This window comes from Puma concolor, chromosome B4 (genome assembly GCF_028749965.1).
Source record: "Puma concolor isolate L17-30 chromosome B4, mPumCon1.1.hap2, whole genome shotgun sequence".
Classification (NCBI taxonomy): domain Eukaryota; kingdom Metazoa; phylum Chordata; class Mammalia; order Carnivora; family Felidae; genus Puma; species Puma concolor.
Window position 1 is genome coordinate 48,099,832 of NC_141673.1, and position 27,568 is coordinate 48,127,399.

Below are 27,568 nucleotides of genomic sequence, written 5' to 3' on the forward strand. Positions count from 1 at the left end.
TTTTTGGAGGGCAAAGTCATAAGTATGGATAACAACATATTTTTACACCCCGATCCCTAAAGAGGCTGAAATTCTGCTAAAAGCATCAGTGTCAACAACATGTCTGCTATAAGAAATTGCTTTATAGCTTCCTGTTATTTTACAGGGTTTTATGTTACTCTGGTAGTGAACCGATGGTGGAACCAGTTTGTGAACCTGCCCTGGCCAGACAGGCTGATGTTCCTCATCTCCAGCAGTGTTCACGGAAGCGACGAACACGGGCGCCTGCTCAGAAGGACCCTGATGCGCTATGTGAATCTCACGTCCCTGCTCATCTTCCGCTCGGTGAGCACGGCTGTGTACAAAAGGTTCCCTACGATGGACCATGTGGTTGAAGCAGGTATTGTGAATGACTCTTCCCTCCACGGACTCCTCTCATCCTAGATGGGAACCTTCAAAATTCCTTTGAAAATGTCTTTTATTTATTCATTCATTCAAGGAACATTTATCGATTACCTACTATGTGCCAGACAGTCTTAAGAGGCAACGATGAATAAGACATAGTTACCGCTCTGGAGAAGTCTGCCAGGGCGGCGAAGGAGGGGAAGCAGCAGTCAACCTTAAATTAAGTGGCAGAGAGTCACTGGCCTTTACATAAATATGCCAGAGTAAAAAGTATCATATTTATTAAAATCATCTTTAATATTGTATGATCTTTTCTTTTTTTTAACGTTTACTTATTTTTGAGAGACAGAGACAGAGCATGAGTGGGGGAGGGGCAGAAAGAGAGGGAGACACAGATCCCAAGCAGGCTCCAGACTCTGAGCTGTCAGCACAAAGCCCGACTTGGGACTCGAACCCACAAACTGTGAGATCGTGATCTGAGGCAAAATCGGAGGCTTTCCGGATTGAGCCACCCAGGCGCCCCTAGTACCTGGTCTTTTCTAGCACTTTATGGTTTATCCATTTTCATAAATATTTCATTTGGATCCAAAAAAAAAAACCCCAAAAACAAGACACGAGAAAGGTAGGAAATAGATTCAGAGGGGTTATAACTGGAGCACCTTGGTGGCTCAGTCAGTTAAGCCTTACACTTAGGCTCCGGCCATGATCTCGTAATTCGTGAGTTCAAGCCCCATGTTGGGCTCTGTGCTGACAGCTCAGAGCCTGGAGCCTGCTTTGGATTCTGTGTCTCCCTCTCTCTCTGCTCCCCCACCTCCTAGCTCATGCTCTGTCTCTCAAAAATAAATAAACACTAAAAAAATTTTTTGAAAAAAGAGAGGTTGTTACCGGCCCTGGACCATGAGTAGAGGAGCCAGAATTATGATACAGGCTCAAAACTCCTAAGGTGAATGCTTTTCTCCAAACAGAAGTAGATTCTAGCAGGAACCAGGAAGGTGAGTTGTCATCCAGGCCGTGAGGGTATGTCATCTCTCTCATGCCTCAGAGTGGATGCAGGTGTTCTCCCTGGTCCTCCGGACACAGTGCGCTGAGAACAAGTCATGGTGGAAGGATGGTTCTCTTCGGTGTGTTAATATTTAGGAGAGAAGCGGTTAAAGCGGCCTTCAATGTGGAGCGCATTAAATGAGATCATTGCTGGCACACACTGAATAAAAATTGGTGGTTGTGCTGGGCCGTTGTTAGCAATCTGCCAGTTTGTTGGAATATAGTAGTGAATACGTAGACCATATAAAAACCATGAGACGACTCTGCCTTTATACTGAGGACAGTCTCAAATTAGGTTGCCATATCCCGTCTCCTTTTCTGAAATGTCCTTGAAAACGGATTTTTAAAAAAGAATGGTATTTGGGATTTTTTTTTTTTTTGAGGCCTTTTTGGCCTGGATTTGGTTTTGCCTCCTTAGATAAACAATATAGGTAGTGACTCAGAACAAAGGAGGAGTTCAAATCCTTACTCCACCACTCACTAACTGCATGGCCTGCCTGATTTACTTAACCTGTTACGTTCAGTTTCCTCATCCATAAAACGCGCTGATGAGAACTTACAATACCACCCCACTCATATACCTCACAGGCTTCTGTGAGGATTAAATAAATTAATATTTGCACAGCGTTCCGAACGGTACCTGGCACGTGGTAAGGACGCTCTTGCTATCAAGAATGAAATCACCCAGCACAATGGCATAACGTCACCCTTCGCTCATTTTCGAAGACTCACTTGATGTGACATCCCGGGTCTTCTGGATCTGCTATGACCAGGTGGTCATGGAGGAGAGTAGAGGACGGTGTTGCAGTACAGGGTAAGACGTGAGAAAATAGTGCGGTCTGGGGTGTAGGCTAAGGATTCAGATAAAGGATACAAATGGCCTGGCATACACACAGGTCTGTGATGATATAAAGCCAGGAGGGACTTTTAAAGAATTACCTGTCACCCCTCCTCCGAATTTAAAAGCTGAATACTGTTTCAGAATGACCTAGTTGAAAATGCCACGTGATGAGTTAATTTTCTTACCCTGATGTCCTGAGGATCAAAAGCAGTAAGCGTTTCCACCTCTGAAGAAAGTCCTAAAAATGAGCAAGAAGGGTTTGACCTGTTCCAAATTGACGAGTGAGAGCTGAAGTTTACTTCGATGCATAAAGATGGTGTGTCGCTGGTCCCGACGCCTCCTTGGGGGAGAAGAGAGTGTGTTTGGACAGGAATCAGGCCCCCAGGCCCAACTCTCAAAGCAAATCCCTTCCAGCGTCACCTTCATATTCAAAGCACAGCAGGAGGAAGCCAGGATGGGTGGCGATGAAGAGGCCTCTGGGGCCTCTGGTCACAGCTGAGCTCAAACAAGGTCGAGTCGTGCACGGTTCTGAGGGGCGAGTTGATATGGAGGACGAATAGAATGATGTGATTTCATTTCCTGTACGTGTATCTTTCATAATGCCAAGGCTTACCCCTTGTCAAACTTGTGCAAATGCCTGTTTTGCACCTGTGTTTACCCTCTGCCCCTTTCCAAGGCGTTTGGAATATTGGACTCCTCTCTCCCCACCACCCACATCCGCGACCATTCTAAGCGAATCTGGAAGTATTCACTCCTTGATGTGCATTTAGACAAGTGTGTCCCAAGGTGTAGTCTGCGGACCCACAGGCACTTTACATCTTGAATTCCTTGAGTTGTTTATTTAAAATGCATATTTCTGGGCCCTACCTCAGACCTGCTGGATCAGAACCATTGGCTGTAAAGCTCAGCAAACCAGCACTTAACCAGGCTCCTAACACTGCTGTGTTAAACGCTGAAGTTTGAAAAGAGTGGAGTCTTTTCTGGGATGCTAATTTTTTTTAACCCCTTTTTCTCACCCCTGGGGTAAAAGGCTTTGGCATCCACTGAGTAATTCATTACTAATAGCAAAGTAGCAACAACTAAGAGAAGGGGGGAATTTGTGGTTTTGACCACACGAGAGGCTCCAGAATTGGAGAGGGGCATCGCCACCAGTCTGTTTGGAGGCTGCCATCCAGGGCGCTTGAATCAGACCTGCATGGCCATAGTGGGCATCATTCTGACTTCAATCTCTCGCTCGGTTTATGTGGAGCCTCTGAAGGAGGAGAGAACCGATGGAGCCAGGAGGGGGCTGAAGCCTTTGCAGGTGCCTCTGGGGTCCTCTCGGACCTCACAGTGGACACGTCCCCACTGCTCTCATAAGTAGTTTTTTTCTCAAAAAGCAGAAAAGGCAGCTTGGGCCCCCAGGAACATAAAGTCTGTGCATCAGACAGCGAGGCAGAGGGTCCAAGCCACTGCCCTCGAAGCTGGGGGACACGCCCCAGAGGCGGGGTCCCTCCTGACCACCCCATGGCCCACCCCACGACTGGGCGCCCTCTCTGCCGACTGGCAGCACTGACTCACCAGACTTCTTGCTCCTTTCCCCAGCAGAGAGGGCTGACTCAGTCTGCACATGGGGCTAGTGTCCAAGCTCCGACAACTGGACACACGCCTCCGCCACTGTCTGACTGTCCTTGGCCTGTGCCAACGTTTCTGGGAAGAACAGGAAGTTCAGGGATGGCGGAAAATGTCTGGCAGATGTCCTGAGCCACAGCCAGGACACCTGCTCCGCCTAAGGGCAGACGGGGCTGGTGAGTGGAGCACAGGGGCCCCCGAGGAGTGGGGGCAAAGGCTGGAGGCACTGTGGAGGACACAAAATACCTACTTCTTGCCAGGTGACTTTCCTACATAGAATCACCTGTCAGAAAAAAGTACATGTTCTCAAACCTCAGTGCACATTAGATACTGTTCAAAATCAATATTGCCAAAAATGCAGATCCCAAGACACCACCCCCAGAGATTTTGACTCAGTAGACCTGGGGTGGTGTCCAGGACTGAATGTATTTAACCTGCTCCTAGAGACTTTGAGGCAAGGGGTCCCCAGATCACATTCTGAGCAAAATAGGCTTTAAGGCCATCGGAGTTTCCTTCTAACCTTTTCTTTGCCTTGCTTCAGGAAGGGTCCCTGCCACAAAGATTCAGGGCTGGCCAGGAGGAACTGAGTGAGAGGGCAGAGAGAAGGAAGATCAGCATGTCCTTCTGAAGCACCTGGAAACCCCTAGACCAGAGCTGGATGGGCTGGGGCTCTCACCTGCTAGTCCCTAAACTTTCCTTGCTTTGAAGTTGGACAGTCAAGTTACATTAGCCTGGAAAATCAGAAGGACCAAATGCATGCTACCGGGGTAATGCATATGCTCTGATGTTACAGGTTAAATTTGTCAAATTAAAAATAAAATAGTTTTATTTCTGCTCACATGAAAATAGAAATAACAATTGAGTGCAAAATAGTATCAGTTACACTAAAAATTCCCTGAACTGGCCTGTCATCAGTTATTTACCAGAAGAGCTGTGACAGAAGAGTCTCTCTTATTTTGTGTATTGGCAACAAACCTGTCCTGGAAAATTCCAGTCATTCCAATCACCAACCCTGGAAGATGTCACTCATTCTAAGTCAAGTCAGGTGCACAATTCCAGACCTTCACCGAGTCAAGTGATGGCCTTAATTGGGTGTTTATGTTATGGCTTGAGACTGAACTGAAACATCTTATCTGGCGTTTCATGGTGACCAGGAAAAAAAAAAATATTTCCCTTCAAAATTACTCACCAGAAGCACAAAAATAGGTAATGGGAAATTATATGCATTCCTCTAAAAGAAATGTTACTAAAGCTGTTGTTACATCTGTCTTGCATTTGCTTATTTAAAAAAGATCTATTGAGTGTATATTATATGCCAAGCGCTGTGCTGAGCATGGGAACACAGCGAGAAGCAAGAGTAGGTATGGTCCCTGTCCTCAAGAATCCGTAAAAATTACTATAAATCTTTTCTCACACGAATCGTTTTCAGAGACAAGTACAAATATATTTACGGCTAAACTTTATATCTCTGCATTGTATCTCTATTTCTCTAAAATAGTTTCCTTCTGTGTTTGGTGGCCAGTAAAAGTGGTCAGAAAAGAGTAAAATTTGAGGAAAGGGCACTCTTCAGTTTTCTTAAAGCCCTGGAATCTTAACATGATATTCCTCAAACTTCTTCTACAATGAGGAGACCCCACCAGCAATTTTAGCAACACTTACAGTTAACAGACATTAATACAACTAACCAAGCTCTCAATTGTCAAGTGGCTGTTAAGATACAAGTTCTGCCTTTGGATGCACTGGTTGGAAGGCTAGCCCCATACTTAGCTCACGTAAGCTGTGATCTTCTCTCACTAAGTAAAATCAAATAGATGTTGTATAATATTGACTTTCTGCCCTGTGGTCTGCTGTTCAATTCTTCCAGAGGCATTCCCTGGCACTGGGGCTCCTTGGTCTCTGTAAAATCTCCAGCTGCTCCGTGCGACACAGAGATGATCAAGGAGACGGTGGTATTCACGGGTTGTGCCAGTTTTCACTCCCTTGGCTGAACTTTTACAGGCTGAGTCAGTTACCCCTGTAGTCTCACATGATGTGCCCAGAACAGACAGAATGTCATCCTGTGAGTGAAACTTGGCTCACCTATGCACACTTGCTGTATATAGGAGAGAGAGTGCACAGTAGAACTAGCCCTACTTGAGTTAATGCCACGATGGGTAGTCTCAGCAGGTCAGTGTTTGAAGGTTACACACAGTTCTAAGAATTGAATCAAAGCAGCCACTCAATGTTACTCAAACTTTCACTGAATTATCAAAAGTACTTAATTTTTTTTAGATGTTTTTAGTGTTTATTTGTTTTTTGACAGAGAGAGAGACAGAGTGCAAGTGAGGGAGAGGCAAGAGAGAGGGAGACACAGAATCCAAAGCAGGCTCCAGGCCCTGAGCTGTCAGCTCAGAGCCCGACGTGGGGCTCGAACCCACAAATTGCGAGAACATGACCTGAACCACAGTCGGACGCTTAACCGACTGAGCCACCCAGGCGCCCTCAAAGGTACTTTAAATTTAAATTACAGGTTCCCAGACAGCTGACGGAATCAGAATATCTGGGGCTTATGACCTAGGAGTCTCCATTTTGAACAAGCTCCCGGAAGCACTGCAGGATGTTTGACTCGGGCCAAGAATGCTAAAATGGCCAGCTTGCTGTGTATTCTGTGCACAAGGGTGAATGATCCTAAATTTTGTCAGAAGCCGAAATCACTAGGGTTTTTTAAAAAATACTGATGCCTGGCTCCCACCCCCAGACATTAGGATTCAATAGATGTCTGATGAAACCTGGGCATCAGGAGTTTTTAAAGCTCTCCAGACCGTTCTAATATGCAGCAAAGTTTAGGAACCACTGCACTAGAGCATATCTATTAACTCCTCCAGCTTCACCTGCAGATGGCCTCGAATCTATTCGTTCAGGGCAAATGTAATTCTGGGCCACCTAGACGGGTAAGCACTTAAAAGCACTGATTTGGGCTATGTTATTTCCTATGTGTCATGTGTAGAAGGCAGTGAACTACCAAATGGGATACTAATGTGGGGCCAGGGATATGGCTGAGTAGAGATGTTTTTCCCATATCAGAAAAAGAGAGGAGGTTCTATCTCTCTGTTCAGTATTACTCCCCCAGAAACTGATTTTACTCAACCAAATCCTATTTCAAGCTTTTCAAACTCTGGGCTGTAACTCATTATTGGGTTCTTAAATCATTTCAATGGCTTGCTAGCAGCATTTTTAATGGAATGGAATAGAATAGAACAGAGACGAACACTAAATATTAAAGAGCACATTATGTGAAAGAACCAATAATTGTTTGGGGAACCATACATATCTTACCGTGGTTCATGGTAGAAAAAATAAAAATAAAAATAAAAAAATTCTGACATTCTGGCCAGGACAGTGGTTTCACAATGTGATTCCATCTCTCTCCCTCAATCTCATTTTACCTCCCTTTGATTTTCCCAGTTGACAAGGATTTCTAAACCCTTACCATTGAGTTTAAAGGAGAGCTATAGTTGAATCCGATGGCTTCATTCCATTCATTTAGAAAGTACAGTACAGAGATGAAAATGAGCCAGGCACGTTGCAATCTTCCTGAAAAAGCCATCTCTCTGGGAAGGGCTCAGATGCTGAACGCACAACTTTCTCTTACAGAAAGAACTGGCAACAAACCCATTCTGCCTCCAAGTTTTGAGATGCAGTGCTTTTAGCTCTTCTGCTAATAGCGGCTCATTTGCACACTCTGCTTTAACAGCTAAAGACACCTGCCTTGGCTTCAGCTGAGGCAAAATAGACCAACCATACAGCAGGCAAAATCCGTAAAGACTGGCATATTAGTAGTGGACACAATTAGGCCTTTGGCTTGAGGGCTGTAACATTTTGCCTTAAAGTAGCAGGTCTCACTTACTCCATCAAACCACAGTTCAAGTCGCAAGTAAACACTGTGTGCGTGTGTGTGCGTGTGCGTGTGTGTGTGTGTGTGTGTGTGTGTGTTACCCTGGTTTGAAATATTAAGGAGGTTTCCTGGGATAAGCAGTATGGAAATTGCCGAACAGAGCTGGACTGGCCAGAAAGCCAGAAGGAAAAGAGAGCAAGGAAGTTCTGGGCAGATACAACAGCAAGATGAAATAGTAACGCCAGGGGTGTGGACAGGGCCCGAGGGAGCATGGCATGAAGACTGACATATCAAGGTCATGGGGTTGTGTGAGGACCAGCCAGTTAACAGTGCTACCAAACTGTGGCGAATCAGTGCCTGTGGTTCACATAGTCCTAGAGATGAGGATTATGACCACATTCTGAAAAAGATCACTGGCCTGTGGTGATAATGACCTGACGTGCTGATGAGGATAACCTTGCATTTCATAATAAATGTTCTTTCAATTGATTTAACCAACAATCTATAGATTTCCTTTTAATTGCCCGATACCTTGATTTTCAAAGAGAGGGTTTACTTTAGATGAGATGTGTGACCGTGCAGGGAATAACAAAAATCACCCTGCCTGTGCACTCTTGCAGGACGCGTCAGTGTCTCGCCATTCATCTTTGGTATTCATCATCGTCATTAGTGTCTTGTCATTCATCTTTCACGGAGCCTAGCAAAGCACTCAGTACGTTTGGGCTAAAAATTAAAAACCACCAGCTTTCCTTGCTCTACATGTCCCCTCCCAATTGGTGGATGTGCTGTATGGGGGAGGACCTAACTCTGGCTTTAGTGCACGCGCAGAATAAACCCTCACTCGGCATATTGCATTCTGCTAGCCAAAAAAAGAACTCACCAGCACAATTTGATCCATACTCCTGAATAAAAAATAACCAGAGGTAAAGTTATTCTTGGGTCAAATGACAGCGATTGCAGCCAGGATATAAATGGGGTAATTTTTGAAAATTGCAGTAGAAATCCCAAGAATAAAACTGCTAGACAATTGACATGAAATCTCCAAGAACAGGCTTCTAGGTAAAGGGTGACCCGTTGCCTCAAATCTTTAAGCACAGAGCCAGGACAGGTCAAGTTTATTAACTTCTCGTAATACGGTTTACTCATGCTCTGCAAGTCTTTAAAAAGAAAAAAAAAAGCAGATTATCTGGATCATGCAAAAACTTGAGACGCACTGAGAAATGAGAAGAGAGTGATCAGGCTCATTGTTATTTTTGACATCCGGAGAAAGTCCAATTCCTCAGGGATGGGCAGAACCACCACCCCCCCTTCTAAGCTAACATAAATAACCTGAGTATTATCTAAAACGAGTCTCATGTTGGTAAATATTGGCTTTGTAGTTGATACTCTGTTTACTTCAAATACTGAACAAATAGGATCTTCATTCGGTTGGGCAGTGATTTTCAAATATTGCTGTGTGCTAGAATTTCCGGCAGAGCTTGGTACATGTGTGACTGCCTGTATCCAATTCCATTAAGTCAATCAGGAAGATTTTACATGGATGCTGATGCCCGGATTCACTGTAGACCAATAGAATCAGAATCTCCAGGGATAAGGCCAAGACATTGGTATTTGCTAAAAGTACCCACATGAGACTCTAGGGTGAAGACCTGGGTTGAGAACTTCAGCACTACTGAGTCCGATTTAGTAGGAAAGGGTGGAGCCTCACCCTCTCCACGTGTAATAGATGTCACAAGTGACTCAGGTACCCATGATCTGTGGACCTTATTCTCAAAAACACTGACCTAGACCTAGGTATTTCCAAAGCTCCATGAACCAGAGCACATCTCACTTCTCCTTTGACTTCTTTTCTGTTATAGTAACACCTCTGAAATAAAACTACATGGTAAAGAGGGCGGATTAGTTGAAGCGGGATAATCAGATTCATAGATTGATTACAGGTCATTAAAGATATTAACTGTGCTACACTGGGGCAAAAGTGATTTTCATCTGAATGTGTTAGAATTTCATAAGCAAATGATTACATTCCTCCTGAGACAAAAGTAACTCAAAATCAATATCTAGCAAAACTCAGTTTTTGAAAACAGCATTAGTTCAGAAAACATTATTTGTACTAAATCATAATTAACATTGAAAAGTCCACTTAAAAAGTCAAAGGAGTGGGGCGCCTGGGTGGCGCAGTCGGTTGGGCGTCCGACTTCAGCCAGGTCCCGATCTCGCGGTCCGTGAGTTCGAGCCCCGCGTCGGGCTCTGGGCTGATGGCTCAGAGCCTGGAGCCTGTTTCCGATTCTGTGTCTCCCTCTCTCTCTGCCCCTCCCCCGTTCATGCTCTGTCTCTCTCTGTCCCAAAAATAAATAAACGTTGAAAAAAAAAATTTTTTTAAATAAAAATAAAAAAAAAAAAGTCAAAGGAGTAAGTACAAGGATAGTCATGGCATCATTGTTTTTGATAACAAAAAACTTTAAACAATGTAAAGGTCTACTCAAAAGAGGACTAGTTAAAATATCGTATAGAATTAACTAGAATGCAGCCATCAAAAACAATGATGCCACTCTCTATACATTAACAACAACAACAAAAAAGATCTCCAAGATATAAACAAAAAATAGAAGCAAATGGCAGATATGCATGTAGTAGAAAGCCATTCGTGTTCTTAAAAATTAAGCCTGTGTAACTGGAAAGATACACAATAAATTCATTGTAGTGATTCCTTCAGAGAGGGAAACTGTGTGGCTGGGAAAATGAGACTTACTTTTCCTATTAATATTCTTTTGGCCCTTTTGGATTTCTGTACCATTTGAGTGATTCAATCAAATTTTTTTAAAAAAATAAAAAGTCAAGTGCAAACTGTAAGCTTTTAAAGTATATATTTGTATGAATGAACCCTGGCACATAGTAGATATTCAGTAAATGTTTATTTCTTAAATAAACCTACTTAATTTCTCCTCTCAACTTTTTCAAATCTCTTCTTTCCTTGGTGTGCAGGTTGAAGGTGGGGTGGATAGCTAAAATTTCATAATATATTATGCCTTTGCACGTATCGAGTGCTAAGTATGTGCTAAGCATTATGCTAAGCTCTCGACACGTTTCCATCAACTCAGGTAATTCTACAACATCCCTGGGAAGTAGATATTATCATCTTCCTTTGGCACTTGGGAAAACTGAGGCTCAGAAAGGTCACTGGGACTCAGGCAAACTGTGTTATACACACACATAAATAAAGATTATAAAAATTATACTTTTAAGGTATATGCAAACCGCTGTGGGGACTATGAAGACAGTATGCTCTTGGCCCTTCCAATGGGTCGTGGCAGGCAAAACCTTTATGTATGGCATTACTAAAATATAAGGCAACAGAGAGCACTGTGTGGGGAGCTTTGAAGGGGAGAAATTCCCGGGGAAGTAGAAGATAGAAATCAAGGAAGGCTTCACAGAAGGGGTCCTGGTTGATCAGGACTGTGCAAGGAGTGAGCAGTCAGGAGGAAAAGTATGTGATTCACGGGTTCCATGCTATACTAAGTGAGTTGTATGTGGTAACACCTTTTACTTTTTTAATCCTAACATTTCTAAGTATCCTTGTTCCCAATTTTAGATGAATAAACCAAAACCTAGAGAAGAAACTTTCCCCAGATGTTCTAGTCCACATTTAATGTCACCTTACTTTCTACTGGCCATCTCTATGAGGGATTGCCAACATGTCTTGCCTTATGTATGACTGATATAAAACTTGTGTGTGTGCACTCGCACAAACGCATTCCTTATCTCTAATACAAGCATAAACTACTTGAGGCAAGAGCCATCATTTTATATATTTTTAATATTCCCCTCATTGTATGCTCACATACTAAGCATGAAAGTATTTATGGTAATGTATTAGTACTAAGCTAATTCTGTAAAATTGAGCTATCTTTATTTTGTGCTAAAGGTTTTATGACGGCAGATGAAAGAAAATTATTTGACCACCTCAAATCTCCTCATCTGAAATATTGGGTTCCATTCATCTGGTTTGGAAATCTTGCAGCTAAAGCCCGGAAGGAAGGTAGAATCAGAGACAGTGTTGATCTGCAATCACTGATGACTGTAAGTGCGACACAAACCACCCATAAGAGATGCTAATCAGAGACCAACAGGGACCTGGATGTAGCAGGTCAGACCAGGATGTGTCTGCTTTGTTCATGCCTGGTTCCAAAGGAACCAGAAAGACTGGGCTAGTATTAGAACCCTTAACATGCAGGACAGGGGTAGTATACAGGTTTTGACTCAGGTTGATTGGGAGTGGTTTCTTAGAAATTCTGTCTAAACAGAATTTGGCTTTGTCATGGGCTCTGTAAGAAAGTGTCCCTTAATTGATTAGCAACAGCTGTCAAGGGCTCTGAATGACCTGGTGTCCACATGGCATATTTATCATCCCCCAGGATCCTAGAGTAAAATCTGGAGTAGAAATAAACCTGCCCAATCAGTTCCCCCAAACTAGAAGTTCCTGAGGTTAAGCCAACTTGTCAGATGCTCCAGGAAACAAAATTATGTTTTCATTAAACGAAATAACCCTGAATTCATCTGAGAAACAGATTTATGGAAGGGCTAGATAGATATGCCCTATGACAGTCTCCTGCCTGTATTAGGCCAAAAGGAGTGAATGATATAAAAATAGCTCCCAAATTAACATAACTCTTTTTCCCAGGCTTATATAGTAATTTATGTGTGATAAAGGAGAAATCAGTAGATTCAAGTCCTTTCCATTCCAGACAGATATTTTCTGCCAATATAAGTGTGCTAAAGTCTTCATTTGTGGGGGAGAAAGGTTTAGGAAGTACTTTTTTTCCCCAAACTCTACAGCAAGCATGTTTCCAAAAGAAGTAGAGAAACAAACAAACAAACAAATCTGCTCTCCACATAAATTTACCAAAATGGATAGAAATTACTTACTTAAAATACTAACCCCTGCCTTCCCATCAACACTTTGGACCAATATACATGTTGCAAATCATGGATTCATAGAGTAGGCGATAGTTCTATAAAGTCCTGATTTATTTTAATATTTTTTTAAAAATATCCATCAGTCTCCATCCTTTTTGCACTGTTGAATGGCGTTGATTGTCATTTTCAGGATTTTCCTTTTGGAATAGCCTTCAGAACCAATTACCAGCCTTACAAAGTCAGCCTTGTCCTTCTACAGACATGTTCATAAAAGACATGGCCATGTTATGAATCCCAGGAAATATTTATTGCCACACGCATCATTTAGCAAACCATGTTTTATCTGTTTCTGGCTTAGGAAATGAACAGATACCGCTCTTGGTGCAGCCTCTTATTTGGTTATGACTGGGTTGGGATTCCGCTGGTTTACACCCAGGTATAAAATACTTTGCACGTGTGTTGTTTGTTCACCCCCCCCACCCCAAGTTAGTTAGTTAGTTATTTTCAAAGAGAGAGAGAGAGTGCAAGTGGGGAAGGGCAGAGAGAGAGAGAGAGAGAGAGGGAGAGAGAGAATCCCAAACAGGCTCTGTACTGTCTGTGCAGAGCCCAATGCGGGGCTTGAACTCACGAACCATGAGATCATGACCTGAGCTGAAACCAAGAATTGGATGCTTAATCGACTGAGCCACCCAGGTGCCCCTGCATGTGGTTTTTAGCTACTTGCCCACTTAGGCACTCTGGCCTGCTGTGGGGGTCCAGTGCTGTGTTCTCACTCAGACTTCTCTCCGTTGCAGGTTGTCACTCTGGCTGTCTACACCTTCTTCTTTGCCTGCCTGATTGGACGCCAGTTTTTGGATCCCACCAAAGGCTACGCGGGGCATGACTTAGATCTTTACATTCCAATCTTCACTCTCCTACAGTTCTTCTTCTATGCAGGATGGCTCAAGGTAGCCCACCGTCTCTGTGCCTGAGACCTGCTCTGTAATCTGTCGTGTTCTGTCCTTTGCACCCTGGTCCTTTACTGAGTCACTCGCTCATGAGCGAGTCAAAGGTAGATTTAAGATTTAATCACTCAGAGATGTTATTACTTGTAAACTAGGGATTCAAGTGATGTGGTGAGTACCATATTGCAGCAATCTAAGCAAAGACGTTGCAGTAATACTCTTTTACGGCCAGTAATTTAAGTCTTTGTGTGCTCCCATTAGGATTATAATAATGTAATTAAAGTAATAACTGTGACTTCACTGATATTTTATGCCACAATAAGCAAGTAGGCAGAGTAAAAGAGAGTAAATAAGAAGCCTTGTGTATCAGAGTTAAGTATTCGTATTATATTATTATCTTGGTTCTGTTCAACTCTGTAAACAGTTAACTGTGATTCTCCGCAGTCCCACTAGCTGTCCCCCATTAAATGCATCCCATTTTCAAAACCAGAACCGAGACTCAGAAAATGATTCAACAGAATCAAAACCAGAAACACCAGGATTTGTGACGACATTTGGTTTGCCAGGAAATTAAAAACAGGTCAGAACAGTGAGGAGGACTTGTCCAGTCTTGGGTGCAGAATTGTATCTGCTCCAACCCCCGCCCCTCCCGGCACCCCTTACCCTTCCCTGGATGCACAGGTAAATACCAGAGACGGAGCCTGGTAGTGAATGGAACACACACACACACACACACACACGCGCGTGCGCACACACACACACACGCACACACACGCAGACACACACGCACACACAAAGACAATGGCTAAATCAAGGTAAATACAATCCAATGACAGTTTGAAGATGAATAAAATCGAATTTTCAAACTTTTGACCTTTTGGCCAGCCACATGTTGACATGCACCGTGGAGGCCTTCCAGGCGGTGGCAACATTTTCCCTGCCAGTGCCTTCACCTTCACTGGTTTGAATCTTAACCAGGAACGATAAATACGTTGACATTTCAAAAAGTAAAAGCATGTCCTTTATAAATGGCAAAACCATTTTCAACCAGGTGATGGTAATTCTTAATTATTTTTACGCATTTAAGACAGAGAAAGAGAAAGAGAGACTAATAGCTCTCCTCTCCCATTAGTGGAAAAAGTAGACTCTAGTTTTATAAACAATAAATCACTACAAATGGCCCAGGTGCCCAATCATTCTAGTCTTTTATTGTCCTTTCCCCTGAGTTGTGCTAAGCTTCTTATTCTTTGCTTTGTGTCTATGTGAGGTGTTCGACCAGCCTGTTAGGAACAGTTAGCAGTTCCTGCCTTGGGAAATGCCCTCTAAAATATTTTGGGGACGAGCACCAGGTGTTGTATGTAAACGCTGAATCACGGGAATCTACTCCCAAACCGAAAAGCACACTGTAGGTTAGCCAACTTGACAGTAAATTATATTTAAAATTTTTTTTCAACGTTTATTTATTTTTGGGACAGAGAGAGACAGAGCACGAACGGGGGAGGGGCAGAGAGAGAGGGAGACACAGAATCGGAAGCAGGCTCCAGGCTCTGAGCCATCAGCCCAGAGCCTGACGCGGGGCTCGAACTCACGGACCGCGAGATCGTGACCTGGCTGAAGTCGGACGCTTAACCGACTGCGCCACCCAGGCGCCCCTATATTTTAAAAAATAATAAATAAAATATTAACATTCCTTTCCTTTATAAAATATTTTTAAAGGCAAAATATGAAAATACCACATTAGCTCCTTTAAGAGATAGACAGTCCTAGGAGAAGTGTTTTCCCACTCAATGGATTATATCTCAATTTCTAAGCAGCTGTTTTATCTTGTCCATTCCAATATTTATAAATATTTTCAAAGTGTAAAAATCCCATCTTAACCTTATAAACAGTATATTAGTTACCTGCTGGAAATGAAGCCTCCAAAAGAGTAAAGGATATTTTTTGAGAAAATCAATTCTGAAACATAGGTATCATTTTGAAAGTTAAATGTAGACTCTCATACTATATGCAGGACTGATCCCATAAAAGTGAAATTCTGGTTATAACAAGAATATTTTCCAGGACTCTTCAGTGCCCCACTTAGGGAAAATCTCAGGCAAGGAAGGATAGACAGGCCCTGGAAAGGACCTTGACGTGGATGTCGCTGTGAGGCTGACTGATTCTGGGCTCAGGCCCTGCCCAGTCTGGGGAACTGGGGCAACGTATCTCTCTAAGTTGACTGTTCTCAACTCCATCCACATACTAAAATCTCCCGGGAGTTTCACCAGGTGCTGATATCTCAGCTCAACCTCACACCCATTTAATTAGAATCTCTAAGGGAGGAACCCAGGCATCAAGCTTTTTTAAAGCCTTCCTGGTGACTTTGATCTTCATCCAAGGTTGAGAACAACTGCTCTAAGTGGTTAGTGGTTAGACTTAAGTCCTAAAAAATAAGTAGACAGAATTTCTACAAAATGGTCTCAGAACATAGAAATTCAACTAATCAATGGTGTCTTTATTTTATACACTTTTTTCCCATTTAGACCGAATGTAAAATCTCTCTCTCTCACACACACACACACACACTAGGTAATAAAAAGCAAGAGATTTAAAAAGAATAATAAAGGAGTCATATTTGACATATAAATCTCTTACCAAGAAGGCTATTCAATGCCAGAACATGGTTAAGATCATTTCATATTGACCAACTATTAGAAAATATACGGTAAGACGCTGCCTCAACTTTTCATAGTGGGGAAAACTGACCCACCAGATAAAAGTAAATCCTTTAGAGTAAAACAAAGTGAGACAAATTCCAGCTTCATAACCCCCCAGCTCTCTGACTTTTCATTCAACAGTTGGATCCAATAATTGTGAAAACTCCTTGACTTATTTTCTTTCATTGTGCTCTACATCTCTGCTGTTTTCCCTTCCTCATGGTTACATTTTGTCTCATCACTTGGGCCCTTGTAAGTTCCTTAAGCCCCCAGGCTACGGTGCCTTGCACCTTATCTGCGCTCCTTCGACATTCACGGGTTTGATTTGTACCCGGACATCAATCATTTGGCTCCTACATGGCACAACTTCTCCTGAAGGGCCTGTGCTGTCACCAGCTGAACAGACAGGTCCGCTGGAGAGCAAACCCACGCAGGTGCCTCACTCGTGGTCTGAGAGCAGTGTCGCTTGCCGGTAAACATCGGCGTCTGTGGAGCCACCCACTCCCCTCTGGGCTTCATATTATGAAAGTAGCAAAGGGCATCACCTCCGTCACCTTTAGCTTGCATTCCTAGTTTTCATAAGCATCACGATGGACGTATTCTATGTTCTCCACCGCAGGTAGCTGAGCAGCTTATCAACCCTTTTGGAGAAGATGATGATGATTTCGAAACCAACTGGTGCATTGACAGAAATCTGCAGGTTAGAGGAGCTTTTCCTTCCTTTACAAACATGAATAATGAATCATTTGTGACGTTTCAGATCTGAACAGACTCTGACGGCAGGCCCCTGAACTTCAGAACTGCAGCCACAAAAGAAAGAGGTTTGGCTTTTCAGTATCTTGTCCCCGCTCCTTTTGGAACTTCACAGGTCCTGGGTCTCAGTTGCAGTGAAGTTTAGTCCCTTGTAAATAGAATTTATTTTTATTTTTATTTAAATCCAAGTTAGTTAACATATAGCGTAGTTTTGGAGAACTTAGTGTTTCGTCACTTACATACAACACCCAGTGCTCATCATAATAAGTGCCTTCCTTCATGCCCATCACCCATTTAGCCCACCCCCCCCCCCCACTCACCTCCCCTCCAGCAACCCTCAGTTTGTTCTCCGTATTTAAGAGTCTCTTATGGTTTGCCTCCCTCTCTGTTTTTATCTTATTTTTCCTCCCCTTCCCCTAAGTAGAATTTCAAGCCAGTTTTCTTTGTAAGTTTATTAACTTTACACAGCCTCTTCCATCATACTGCAGAGCAATGTTTTAATTCATTCTTTAATCTGGTTTCTGTGGCCACCCAAGTGAGATTAGCAGGGACAGACAATGGCAGCCAGAAGTGATCTGATGTGAGTTCCCAAATCCATGTCATGAAGTTCCCTGCAGTCAGATGTCCAAGCAGCTGGACACTGGAAACGTGGGCCATACCAGCCTATGTCTCAAATCTGACAGAACTAAACCTAATGGACCCCAGGACCCTTACCCCCAAAGCATTATTCCAGAGAGGTTTTTCTTAAAGAATCAGCATGAGAGAATTTTCCTTCCAGGCAGGACTCTCCTCAGACCATTCTCTGTCCTCACAGATAAGGAAAGAACTTCAACTTGGCTACTTGCTTCAGGCCCTTGCTCAGTTCTTAAGTAGGTTCAAATGTTTCACTATGTTTCACTGTTGGTTCACAAACTGGCCGCATACCTAGAGGGCTGGGAGAGATGGAAGAAAGAAGCCACTCCAGACTGGTAGGTGGCAGGTCTAATAAGCAAGGGAACTGACCTACAAGGCTTGTTTGGGGCGGCCACAAGACAAGTAGATCTCCATGCCCACCTGCCAGAATTGTAAAAGTTTATACCAAGGCCTTAACTGGGTTCAGTCACACTTTCAGTCCAGATGGTCTCAATAATACACTGCTCTCTCAAGGCTGTGTCCTTGAAATGGCTCCACTGTGAGAACAGTGAGCAGAATGTACATTCCCATGACAGGGGAGGGGTGGGGGTAAAGGCCTCCTGTAGCCTGGGTTCAGCTCTGAGGTCAGCAGAGGTTACATCCTCTCCATGACCTCCTCCAACAATCACATTGTCAATCTATCAAGGAGGAAGTATAATGGTTAGGACACTTGCTCTTTGTAAAGATCGGATTTGCAGGTTAATAATTTATTCATGCATTAGTTTGTCAAAGTCAAGGAGACAGACCACTATATAGCCCCAACCAGGGGCACCTGGGTGGCTCAGTCAGTTGGGCGTCTGACTTCAGCTCAGGTCATGATCTCATAGTCCGTGAGTTCGAGTGCTGACAGCTCAGAGCCTGGAGCCTGCTTCGGATTCTGTGTCTCCCTCTCTCTCTGCTCCTCCCCTGCTCATGCTCTGTCTCTCTCTGTCTCAAAAATAAATAAATAAAAAATTAAAAAAAAAATTTAAATGTTTAAAAAAAAAAATACATATATACATATATATATATATATATATATATATATATATCCCCCAACCAGTATAGACCTGCTGATATACGTATCCAAACAAATAATCAGGGCACATAAATGATATCAATTACAGGGTGCCAGGGTGGCTCAGTCGATTAAGAGTCCAACTCTTGATCTCAGCTCAGGTCTTGATCTCAGGGTTGTGAGTTCAAGCCCCATATTGGGCTCCACACTGGGCTTAAAGCCTACTTTAAAAAAAAAAAAAAAAAAAAAAAGAGGGCTCCTGTGTGGCTTAGTCGGTTAAGCATCTGACTTCAGCTCAGGTCATGATTGTGCGGTTTGTGGGTTCAAGCCCCTCTGGCTGTCAATGCAGAGCCCACTTTGGATCCTCTGTCTCCCTCTCTCTCTACTCCTCCCCCTCTCATGTTCTCTCTCTCAAAAATAAATAAACATTAAAAATGATTTTAAAAAGAAATGATATCAACTATAAGTATGTTTATGGAATCAACGGAATGGGATATTAAGAATCTTCTCCTTCCTATGATATCTGGAATTATGAGGTTGCTGTAAGGATAGCCACTAGACAATACGGTAACTTTGAACCAAGAAGGAAAAGGAGTCTCTCCTGCCTCCTAGTAAAATGTAGCTAGCTCCATTCTGGGCATGTGGCTTGATAAACCAAGTCTGGGCAGTTTTATAGCCCCACTTAACCCCCATTGCCAAGTGCCCTCACGCAATAAACATGTGCAAGTCTCTGCAACGGTCCTGGTTACAGCAAATATGAACAACGGACATTTGTGTATTTACTCTCTCAGACTGCTCCATCCTGCTGCAAATCCCATCCACCCATTGGAGCTTACTCTCTGTCTTTATACAATCCACATCCAAATTATTCTAACAATAAAACAATGATTTTAGGTCTCTCTTTTAGCTGTGGATGAAATGCACATGAGCTTACCCAAGATGAAGAAGGACATTTACTGGGATGATTCTGCTGCTCGACCACCTTATACACTGGCAGCCGCTGACTACTGCATACCCTCCTTTCTGGGGTCAACAGTCGAAATGGGGTGAGTGCATTTTTTTTAATCATCAATATTTAGAAAATAAGTTGGTCACTGTTCTGATTTTTTATGCTCTGGTCTTGAACTCACTTTCACGACAACTCTCAATTGGTAACATCTTATTTCAGATTTTCAGGTATAATTAATATGCCCGAGGAAGTTTGAGAGCAAAGAGACTATAGCTTCCGGTTTAAATGTGGTGTATGCGTACATGCAGGCATGTGTATTTGGGGGTAATTTGCATTTCACCTTGTTTTTATGCCACAGAAAACTTTTCCAATAGTTGTGAAATTATCCTCTTTTTTCCTTCCGATTTGAAAAGTAGTTTATTCAATTATATAATCATTTATTACTTAAGACGTTCATAACTGATTGTATTTCCAACAAGTGTTTATGAGGCATATACCACATGCAGGCACTGTGTTAGACTACTTGGAGACAAGCAAATCCTAAGGAATGAGATAAGTTTTCTCTAAGATTTTAATTCAACTATGTTTAGTAGACAAGTCAGTCTCTGTTCTGTGGTTTTAACATAACAATCTGTCCCTATGTACTTAGCTTTAAATAAATGGGCTGAGGCCTGAAGTAACTCATGCACACTTCTCGAATAATTTTATTAAATCTGATAATGTATTTGATTTTGGAGAAATGTGTGAATGTGGGGGAAGTTTAAGTATTTTTGCTCAAGGCAGCTGCCACAGTTTCCAAGTAACTTAAAGAGAAGACTGTGGACAAATTTAGAAAAATAAGGAGAACCCCCTTAAAAAAGAGGAAAACTTTTGCAGGATTTTTCTTACAACTTGTGACAAAACTGTGGTTTGCTGTTGAGACCAGCTCTCGGCAGATTTGTGAGGCAAGTTCACGTCCTGTAGTTGCTACCTGGGACCTTCTTTCCTCTCTCCCACGGTGTTCAGCCCTCCTGTTTCCCAACCACGAGGATATCCAGCTTCAGCCCTATTCCCACAAGGCTTCACTCTTGGCTGAATGTCTCTTAATCCTAACAGGTCTTCAAGACCCAAAGGAAAAGATGACCAAGTAGAATTTCAGGAGTGGGGTCAAATGATGAGATGATTTAGGAGCCAGGAGATTTGCCTGTTGTCTTCAAAGCATACCTGATAGAAGGTTGCACACCCCAGGCTAGGCTTGCCTTGGCTTCCAGATGGCCCGACAAGCCTGGATTCTCCTGTGCGCATCCCAACCCCAGCTGGTTGCTCAGTCTCCACAAAGAGCAATTCACTGTTGTTCACCCTTCTCGGCAGTTTGTGGTGGCAGTTTCACGGGTTTTGAAATCCTTCTCAATTTTAAAAATTAATAGATGCTTTTCTGTGGATTTGTTCTTGGATAACTCAACAGGCTTTAACCTTTCTCTCCCTTCCCATCACTGATTAATGCACAGAACTGAAGGTCTAATTTGTAAGAGAAAAGAGACTAGCACATTTGATAGGGCTGGAGAATCATTGTGGTATCACTGTTGGGACTGTAAGTGCCCTTGTGCTCCATATCTATCATCCAGTTAGTTGTTTTTGCAGGATGGTTACAATGACAGTTTTTGTTTGGTCTCAAGATTTTCATTTTGGTCTACATATTCATCCCAAGCATCATAATATTACATTCTTCTGTGTCCGTGTTCTTTAGAAATTATTAAAATATCCATTTCTATTTCTAAATATAGAGACACAGAATTAGGGATTTATAAGACCTCGAAGAAAATATCTACCCCAAACAATTACTGAGAATATTAAATGAGATTGGAAACATCAAAACACTCTAGATGTAACCATAGAGCATTGTTAATATTGACTCATGTAAGTACCCTGTTTGTGGATGTCAAAATGATTAAAGATTAAAGAAAGATTAAACAAATCTAAGCCATTTTTCATATTAAGCTAGCACTGGAAATTTGGAACAGAGAAAAAATTCTTGAGAGAAAACTGGGAGATGTGATATTTAAGAATGCAGCAAAAAGTTTTTAGTTATCAGAGAGAATTGAATTCCTCTAATTAAGACAGCCTATTTACTAGCATGATGGGAACGGCCACAGGCAAAGGCCAGAGTCTATTAGGGGAGGTTTCTGGGAGGCATTTAATTGGACTCTGGAACCAAATGATCAAAGAAACAATTAGGCAAAAGTTCACTTGATCTTGATTTTCTGCATGAATGAGGACCATTCAAAGGGAACCTCACAGTCCAGGAAAAGTCGCTACAGGAATGCAGGCTTTTGGAGTATTCACAGAAATGCCCACGGTTGATTCTTTCCAGGACTGTGCTGTTACACAAGTTGTTTCTGCTCACCTGTGTTGGAAAACCAACTCCAGCTAACTTAAGCAAAAAGGGGTTTCTTGGGTCACATCTGGAGACTAGCCTAGCTTTGGGTGTGGCTAATTTCAGAGGCTCAAAATATGTCACCGGGACTCACTATTGCCCTCTCTATCTCTTCAGTTCAGCTTTTCTCTCCACTGGCTCAGGTTTCAGACAGGCAAAACAGCAAGATGGCAGCCAGCAGCTTTACAACCTATCCTCTCAGCAAATCCCGTGGAAAGAACATGACTCTTAAAACTAAAGTACTGAATTAACTGGCTGGGCTTGGCGAACGTGCCCATTCTTGAACAGGGAAGCACAATATTTTGATTAGCTGAGGCCTGTTCACATGTCCATCTTTGGACCAAGGGGCATGTGTCAGCCCCAAGCAACCATAGGGAGGAGGTGATGTCTTAAGAAAATTAGAATGGTACTACCAGGAACAGGTGAATGGTTTGCTAGGCTGAAAGCAATGATTGTCCTCTAAACTCATAAAAGATCACTCCCTAAGAATTTCACTGTTCACTCACCAAATACAAAGTTAATATCAAGTGAGCCATCTGACGAAGGCTCAGGGGAAAAGGGAAGGTAAAAGTAAGGATTACTGTAGCACAGGTGATTTTGTTGATGATGACTGAGTCAATGAGCCCTGTGCATTAGGATAAAGACCGGGTGTCGAAGTAGTATGGATTCAAGTGGTTCAGAAAAGTGTTTGCTGCTTGATGAGCATATAAAATCCTTTCCTGGTTGAGTAAGTTTTTAATTTTCTTATTCTATTTATGATGTACGTTCCTAGCATATTTAATTCAGAAATCAAATTTCCCTTACCTTTTCACATCAATGTTTCAAGCTTATGATCACAATTCCCATGACCCAGAAATTCTAAAATCAAGGCAATGCCCTTCAATAACTGAACAAAAGTACTATCCAAGAGAAACCTGAGAAATTAGTCTGCCTCCTATTTTCTTTTACATTCAGGGGACTACTCATTTCCACATAAAAAGGAAACTCCTGGGGCGCCTGGGTGGCGCAGTCGGTCAAGCGTCCGACTTCAGCCAGGTCACGATCTTGCGGTCCGTGAGTTCGAGCCCCGCGTCGGGCTCTGGGCTGATGGCTCAGAGCCTGGAGCCTGTTTCCGATTCTGTGTCTCCCTCTCTCTCTGCCCCTCCCCCATTCATGCTCTGTCTCTCTCTGTCCCAAAAATAAATAAACGTTGAAAAAAAAAAAAAAATTTAAAAAGGAAACTCCTTAGGAGGGCCTGAGTGGCTCAGTTGGTGAAGCACCCAACTTCCGCTCAGGTCAGGATCTTGTAGTTCACCAGTTTGAGCCCCCCTATCAGGCTCTCTGCTCTCAGTAAGAAGCCTACTGTCCCCCCAAATCTGCCCCTCCCCCACTCTGCCCCTCCCCCACAGCGCGCGGGCTCACATGCGTGCTCTCTCTCTCTCTCTCCCCCCCACCATAGTAAATAAAAATTTAAAAGAAAAAAGAAAACTCCTTAGAGACGATTCCTCTGTTGTCTATATTCAGGGACATATTCAAAATATTGCCATATTTTCTACACATTTACCAAATGTACATTAGCGAAATAAAGTAAGATTTTCCCCATATTTTCATCTCAAATACAAATTTAAAATATCACGTTTTTCCTCGTATCTTCACATATGGAATGAACTCATCCATTTATTCAGGCAAATTTTCTTTCAGGGCCTGGTATACGATAGGTTCTATTTCAAATGCTAGGCATAGGCAAAAAAAACAAAAACAAAAACAAAACAAATACCTCTTCAGCTCACTGACACAAGGAGACATGTTCTGGTACCATGTGGTAAACCCAGCAATAGAGAAACGCTCAGTCTTATGGGAATAAAAGAAAGGTATGTTTCACCCAGCGTGGTGAATGAGAGACGGCTTCTTGGAGCTGAGGAGTCCAATGTGCATCTTTAAGACTAAATTAGGAGCTAGCACACAAATAGGAGGAGGAGATTCAGCAAAGGGTAAATTCCAAGCCAATATGCACAAACAGCAAGGAATGACAGTGTATTTAAAGTAACAGTTTTTTTTTTTAATTTCAGCTTTATTGAAGTATAATTGACATAAAAATTATGAGGTATTTAAAGTATACATTGTGGTGATCTGCTGTTTTAATTAAGGTGTCTTTTCATCATCCTTACTGTTGGAGACACTATTAACCAAGATGAAGAGGTCACCCACAAGCAGAGGGAAGAGTTTTCTATAAGATGCGTGTGAAGAAAACACGCCCAAGCCCCGAAATGCAAATGACTCTTCTTTGGACAATAGCAAACACTTACACCTAACATACCAAACTTTACCAAAACAAACCTAGAATGTTTAAACTCAAGCCAGCATTGCTGAAAACAAATTTCTTTTTTTTTTTTGTTTATTCATTTTGAGAGAGAAAAAGTACAAGTGGGAGGGGAGCAGAGAGAGAGACGGAGACAGAGAATCCCAAGCAGGCTCTGCACAAATTAGTGCAGCCTGACACAGGGCTCAAACCCACAAACCACGAGGTCATGACCTGAGCCGAAATCCAAAGTCGGATGCTTAACCGACTGAGCCACCCAGGTGCCCCAAATTTGTTTTTATTTTTATTTATTTATTTTTTAAAATTTTTTTTAACGTTTTACTTATTTTTGAGACAGGGAGAGACAGAGCATGAACGGGGGAGGGTCAGAGAGAGAGGGAGACACAGAATCTGAAACAGGCTCCAGGTTCCGAACAGTCAGCACAGAGCCCGACCCGGGGCTCCAACTCACAGACAGTGAGATCGTGACCTGAGCCGAAGTCGGACGCTTAACCGACTGAGCCACCCAGGCGCCCCCCAAATTTGTTTTTAAAGCAAACAAAAAGTGGGACGCCTGGGTGGCTCACTCGGTTAAGCGTCCGACTTCAGCTCAGGTCACGATCTCACGGGTTCATGGGTTCAAGCCCTGCGTCGGGCTCTGTGCTGACAGCTCAGAGCCTGGAGCCTGCTTCAGATTCTGTGTCTCTCTCTCTCTCTCTGACCCTCCCCCGTTCATGCTCTGAATCTCTCTGTCTCAAAAATAAATAAACATTAAAAAACAAACAAACAAACAAACAAACAAAAAGTAAGATCCAGGGCTAGCCCACCACAGCTAGCCAGAGGTAGAATGCTATTCACATGACAGCACCATGGGTTGCTCCAAAACTCTTGTTCTTTTTTAAATACTTAGGATTATCCATTAGCACAAATGTATAAGTCTCTGAGGAATGGAACACAAGGAAATTAAAGTCCTAAAGTCTCATAACTCCCTTTAATCCCATCTCGAAAATCAAAATCCCCAAGAGCGAAGAAGCAATAACCCCTTATGGGCATTGGGAAAACCCCACTGAAACATCTATCCATAGCAGCTAAAGGATTCCAAATCCTGGAGAAGAGAGGCAGTAGCTGCTTATGAAATGGATCACTGACATGTGCACACATGGAAGTGTGCTCGCTCTAAGGGTCCTGCTGATGTAAAAGAGTGCTCTCAGCCCGTGGACTTGCTGCGATACCCTTTAATGAACACCGCTTTACTGGGCTTTCTGCTGTCATTCAAATATGTCACAACTTCCTCACACTTAAGTGGTCTTAAGGAATGGATCTATGAAGTCAGTTAAGGATGCACTTAGCACAGAGGAGAAAGATACAGATTTTTGCAAGCGTTCCTTCTGGTTAGGAGCGGAGGGATTTATTTAGGATTTATTTGGTGCTGTAAAACTGCAAACACCCAGAAATAATGAACTTTTACTTATCTATCTTATCTTCATTCCAAAGGCTCTCCGAATGTGTAGAAATAATATAATTACTTTTTTGCAATTGTACGTATGTATTTAATGTGTACAAAACATTCGGGTGCGTAGCACAGTCAGAAGTCTTCTTGGCGGTATTAGTTCAAATATACCAAAATATGTATTTAACAAGCACGTCCTTTATTAAATTGTGGTTAAATATACCTCTAGATGGATGTTTTAGTAAGTTATCCTCTCTTAGCTAACTATATTCAAATATTATAGCTTTTACAAGAAAATACATAGTCTGATACATACTATTGCATGCGTGTGTTATAAACTACCAAAAATATCTCAAAATTCTGAATCACTAACTTCGACAAAAATGTATTCTTGGAACATTGATTTTCACTTAATGTACCAGAAAGGAAGGAGAAACGGAGCCTCCCAAGGAGATGATTGTGCGTTATTAACTTTAAAATTCTAGAACCTTCTCAGGGATTCTTTCATATGCCGACCTAGGCTCACCATTGGCACTCGATTTTCACCTTCTAAAAGACATGACAGGTATAGATGACTTAATGTCCTTTTCTCACAAAACTCCCACAGGACACAACAGCTTTGAAATGTGGGGGACTTTAAGTGAACCCCCATTTGGGGCCACAACTTCTTTTTGCATCAGCCAGCGGAGGGCCCATGACCATAACCAGAGTAGTAACAGGAGTCTAGATATGCCTGTTCTTTTACCAGATTTGCTGTAATCCTTGGCCCAAACTAGCAGAGAGGCAAGAGAGTGGCAGCAGGAGGGTCACCAGCCCTGGGAGCCCCTATTGTGAGCTAAGCAACCCCCCCATGATGCTCCCCTACTCCAAACTGTCCCCCAGCAAGGGAGTCAGGAGGGGGTGCTGGGTGGATACAACGTCTGTCCGCTGGGTTTTCCTCCCAGTGCTTGGCCCCCACCTCCCAGCTCAGCACGAGTTACCTTTCCCATCTTATAAATCCTAGGCTACGGCTCTGACAAGATTCTGCAGAGCAGAAGGTTAAAAATAACAGCACTTGCCCCTAATGGGTTTGAAGAGTACATTTTGCTCTGCTGTGAATAAATGTCCCTCCACACGGGCTCTGCCCAGATAGATTTTCAGGCAAATCATCAGCTCCCTCCAAGGCAGCTGCCTGACTTTGAGGAACACTAGCAATTTGAAAATAATAAATCTGACCTGAGAAGTAGAATTCATCATATTAAATATCAATTTCCTAAATTCCTCATTTCAATTTTGTTAAAATGGCCTAAATTAATTGAATTTAAAGTGTCAAAATACCACTTTTTAAAAATTTTTATTTATTTTTGAGAGAGAGAGACAGAGACAGAGCATGAGCAGGGGAGGGGCAGAGAGAGAGGGAGACACAGAATCCAAAGCAGGCTTCAGGCTCCCAGCTGTCAGCACAGAGCCCAATGTGGAGCTCGAACTCATGAACTGTCAGATCATGACCTGAGCCAAAGTCAGACACTGTCAGACTGAGCCACGCAGATGCCCCTCAAAATAGCACTTTAAACATTGGCACAACAGCAAACAAAATGGCCACTGTGTGAGGTGAAGATGTTGACTGACCTTACTGAGGTAAACATCCTATAATATACACATATGTCAAACCATCACACTGTACACATTAAACTTAAAGAATGTTATATGTCAGTTATATATCAATAAACCTGGGGGGAGGAGGTTAAAAAAAAAAGGTGGCCCAGAGA

At 42.6% G+C, this 27,568-nt stretch overlaps 2 protein-coding genes across 4 annotated transcripts in view; one reads left to right on the top strand and one right to left on the bottom strand.

Annotated features, from left to right (window-relative positions):
* The window catches only part of RAB3IP (RAB3A interacting protein), a 144,559-nt gene that overhangs the window by 90,526 nt on the left and 26,465 nt on the right, over positions 1 to 27,568 (bottom strand). The window lies entirely within an intron of this gene.
* Positions 1 to 27,568, top strand: part of BEST3 (bestrophin 3) — a 41,591-nt gene that overhangs the window by 6,434 nt on the left and 7,589 nt on the right. For 2 of the 3 annotated variants that reach the window (XM_086712821.1, XM_086712823.1), the window contains 6 exons: positions 146 to 379; positions 11,677 to 11,831; positions 13,027 to 13,104; positions 13,463 to 13,615; positions 16,928 to 17,008; positions 19,625 to 19,776. In XM_086712821.1, the coding sequence (XP_086568947.1) occupies positions 146 to 379; positions 11,677 to 11,831; positions 13,027 to 13,104; positions 13,463 to 13,615; positions 16,928 to 17,008; positions 19,625 to 19,776 (853 nt within the window). The remainder of the gene's footprint in view (positions 1 to 145; positions 380 to 11,676; positions 11,832 to 13,026; positions 13,105 to 13,462; positions 13,616 to 16,927; positions 17,009 to 19,624; positions 19,777 to 27,568) is intronic. The other variant, XM_086712822.1, reaches the window with a different exon arrangement.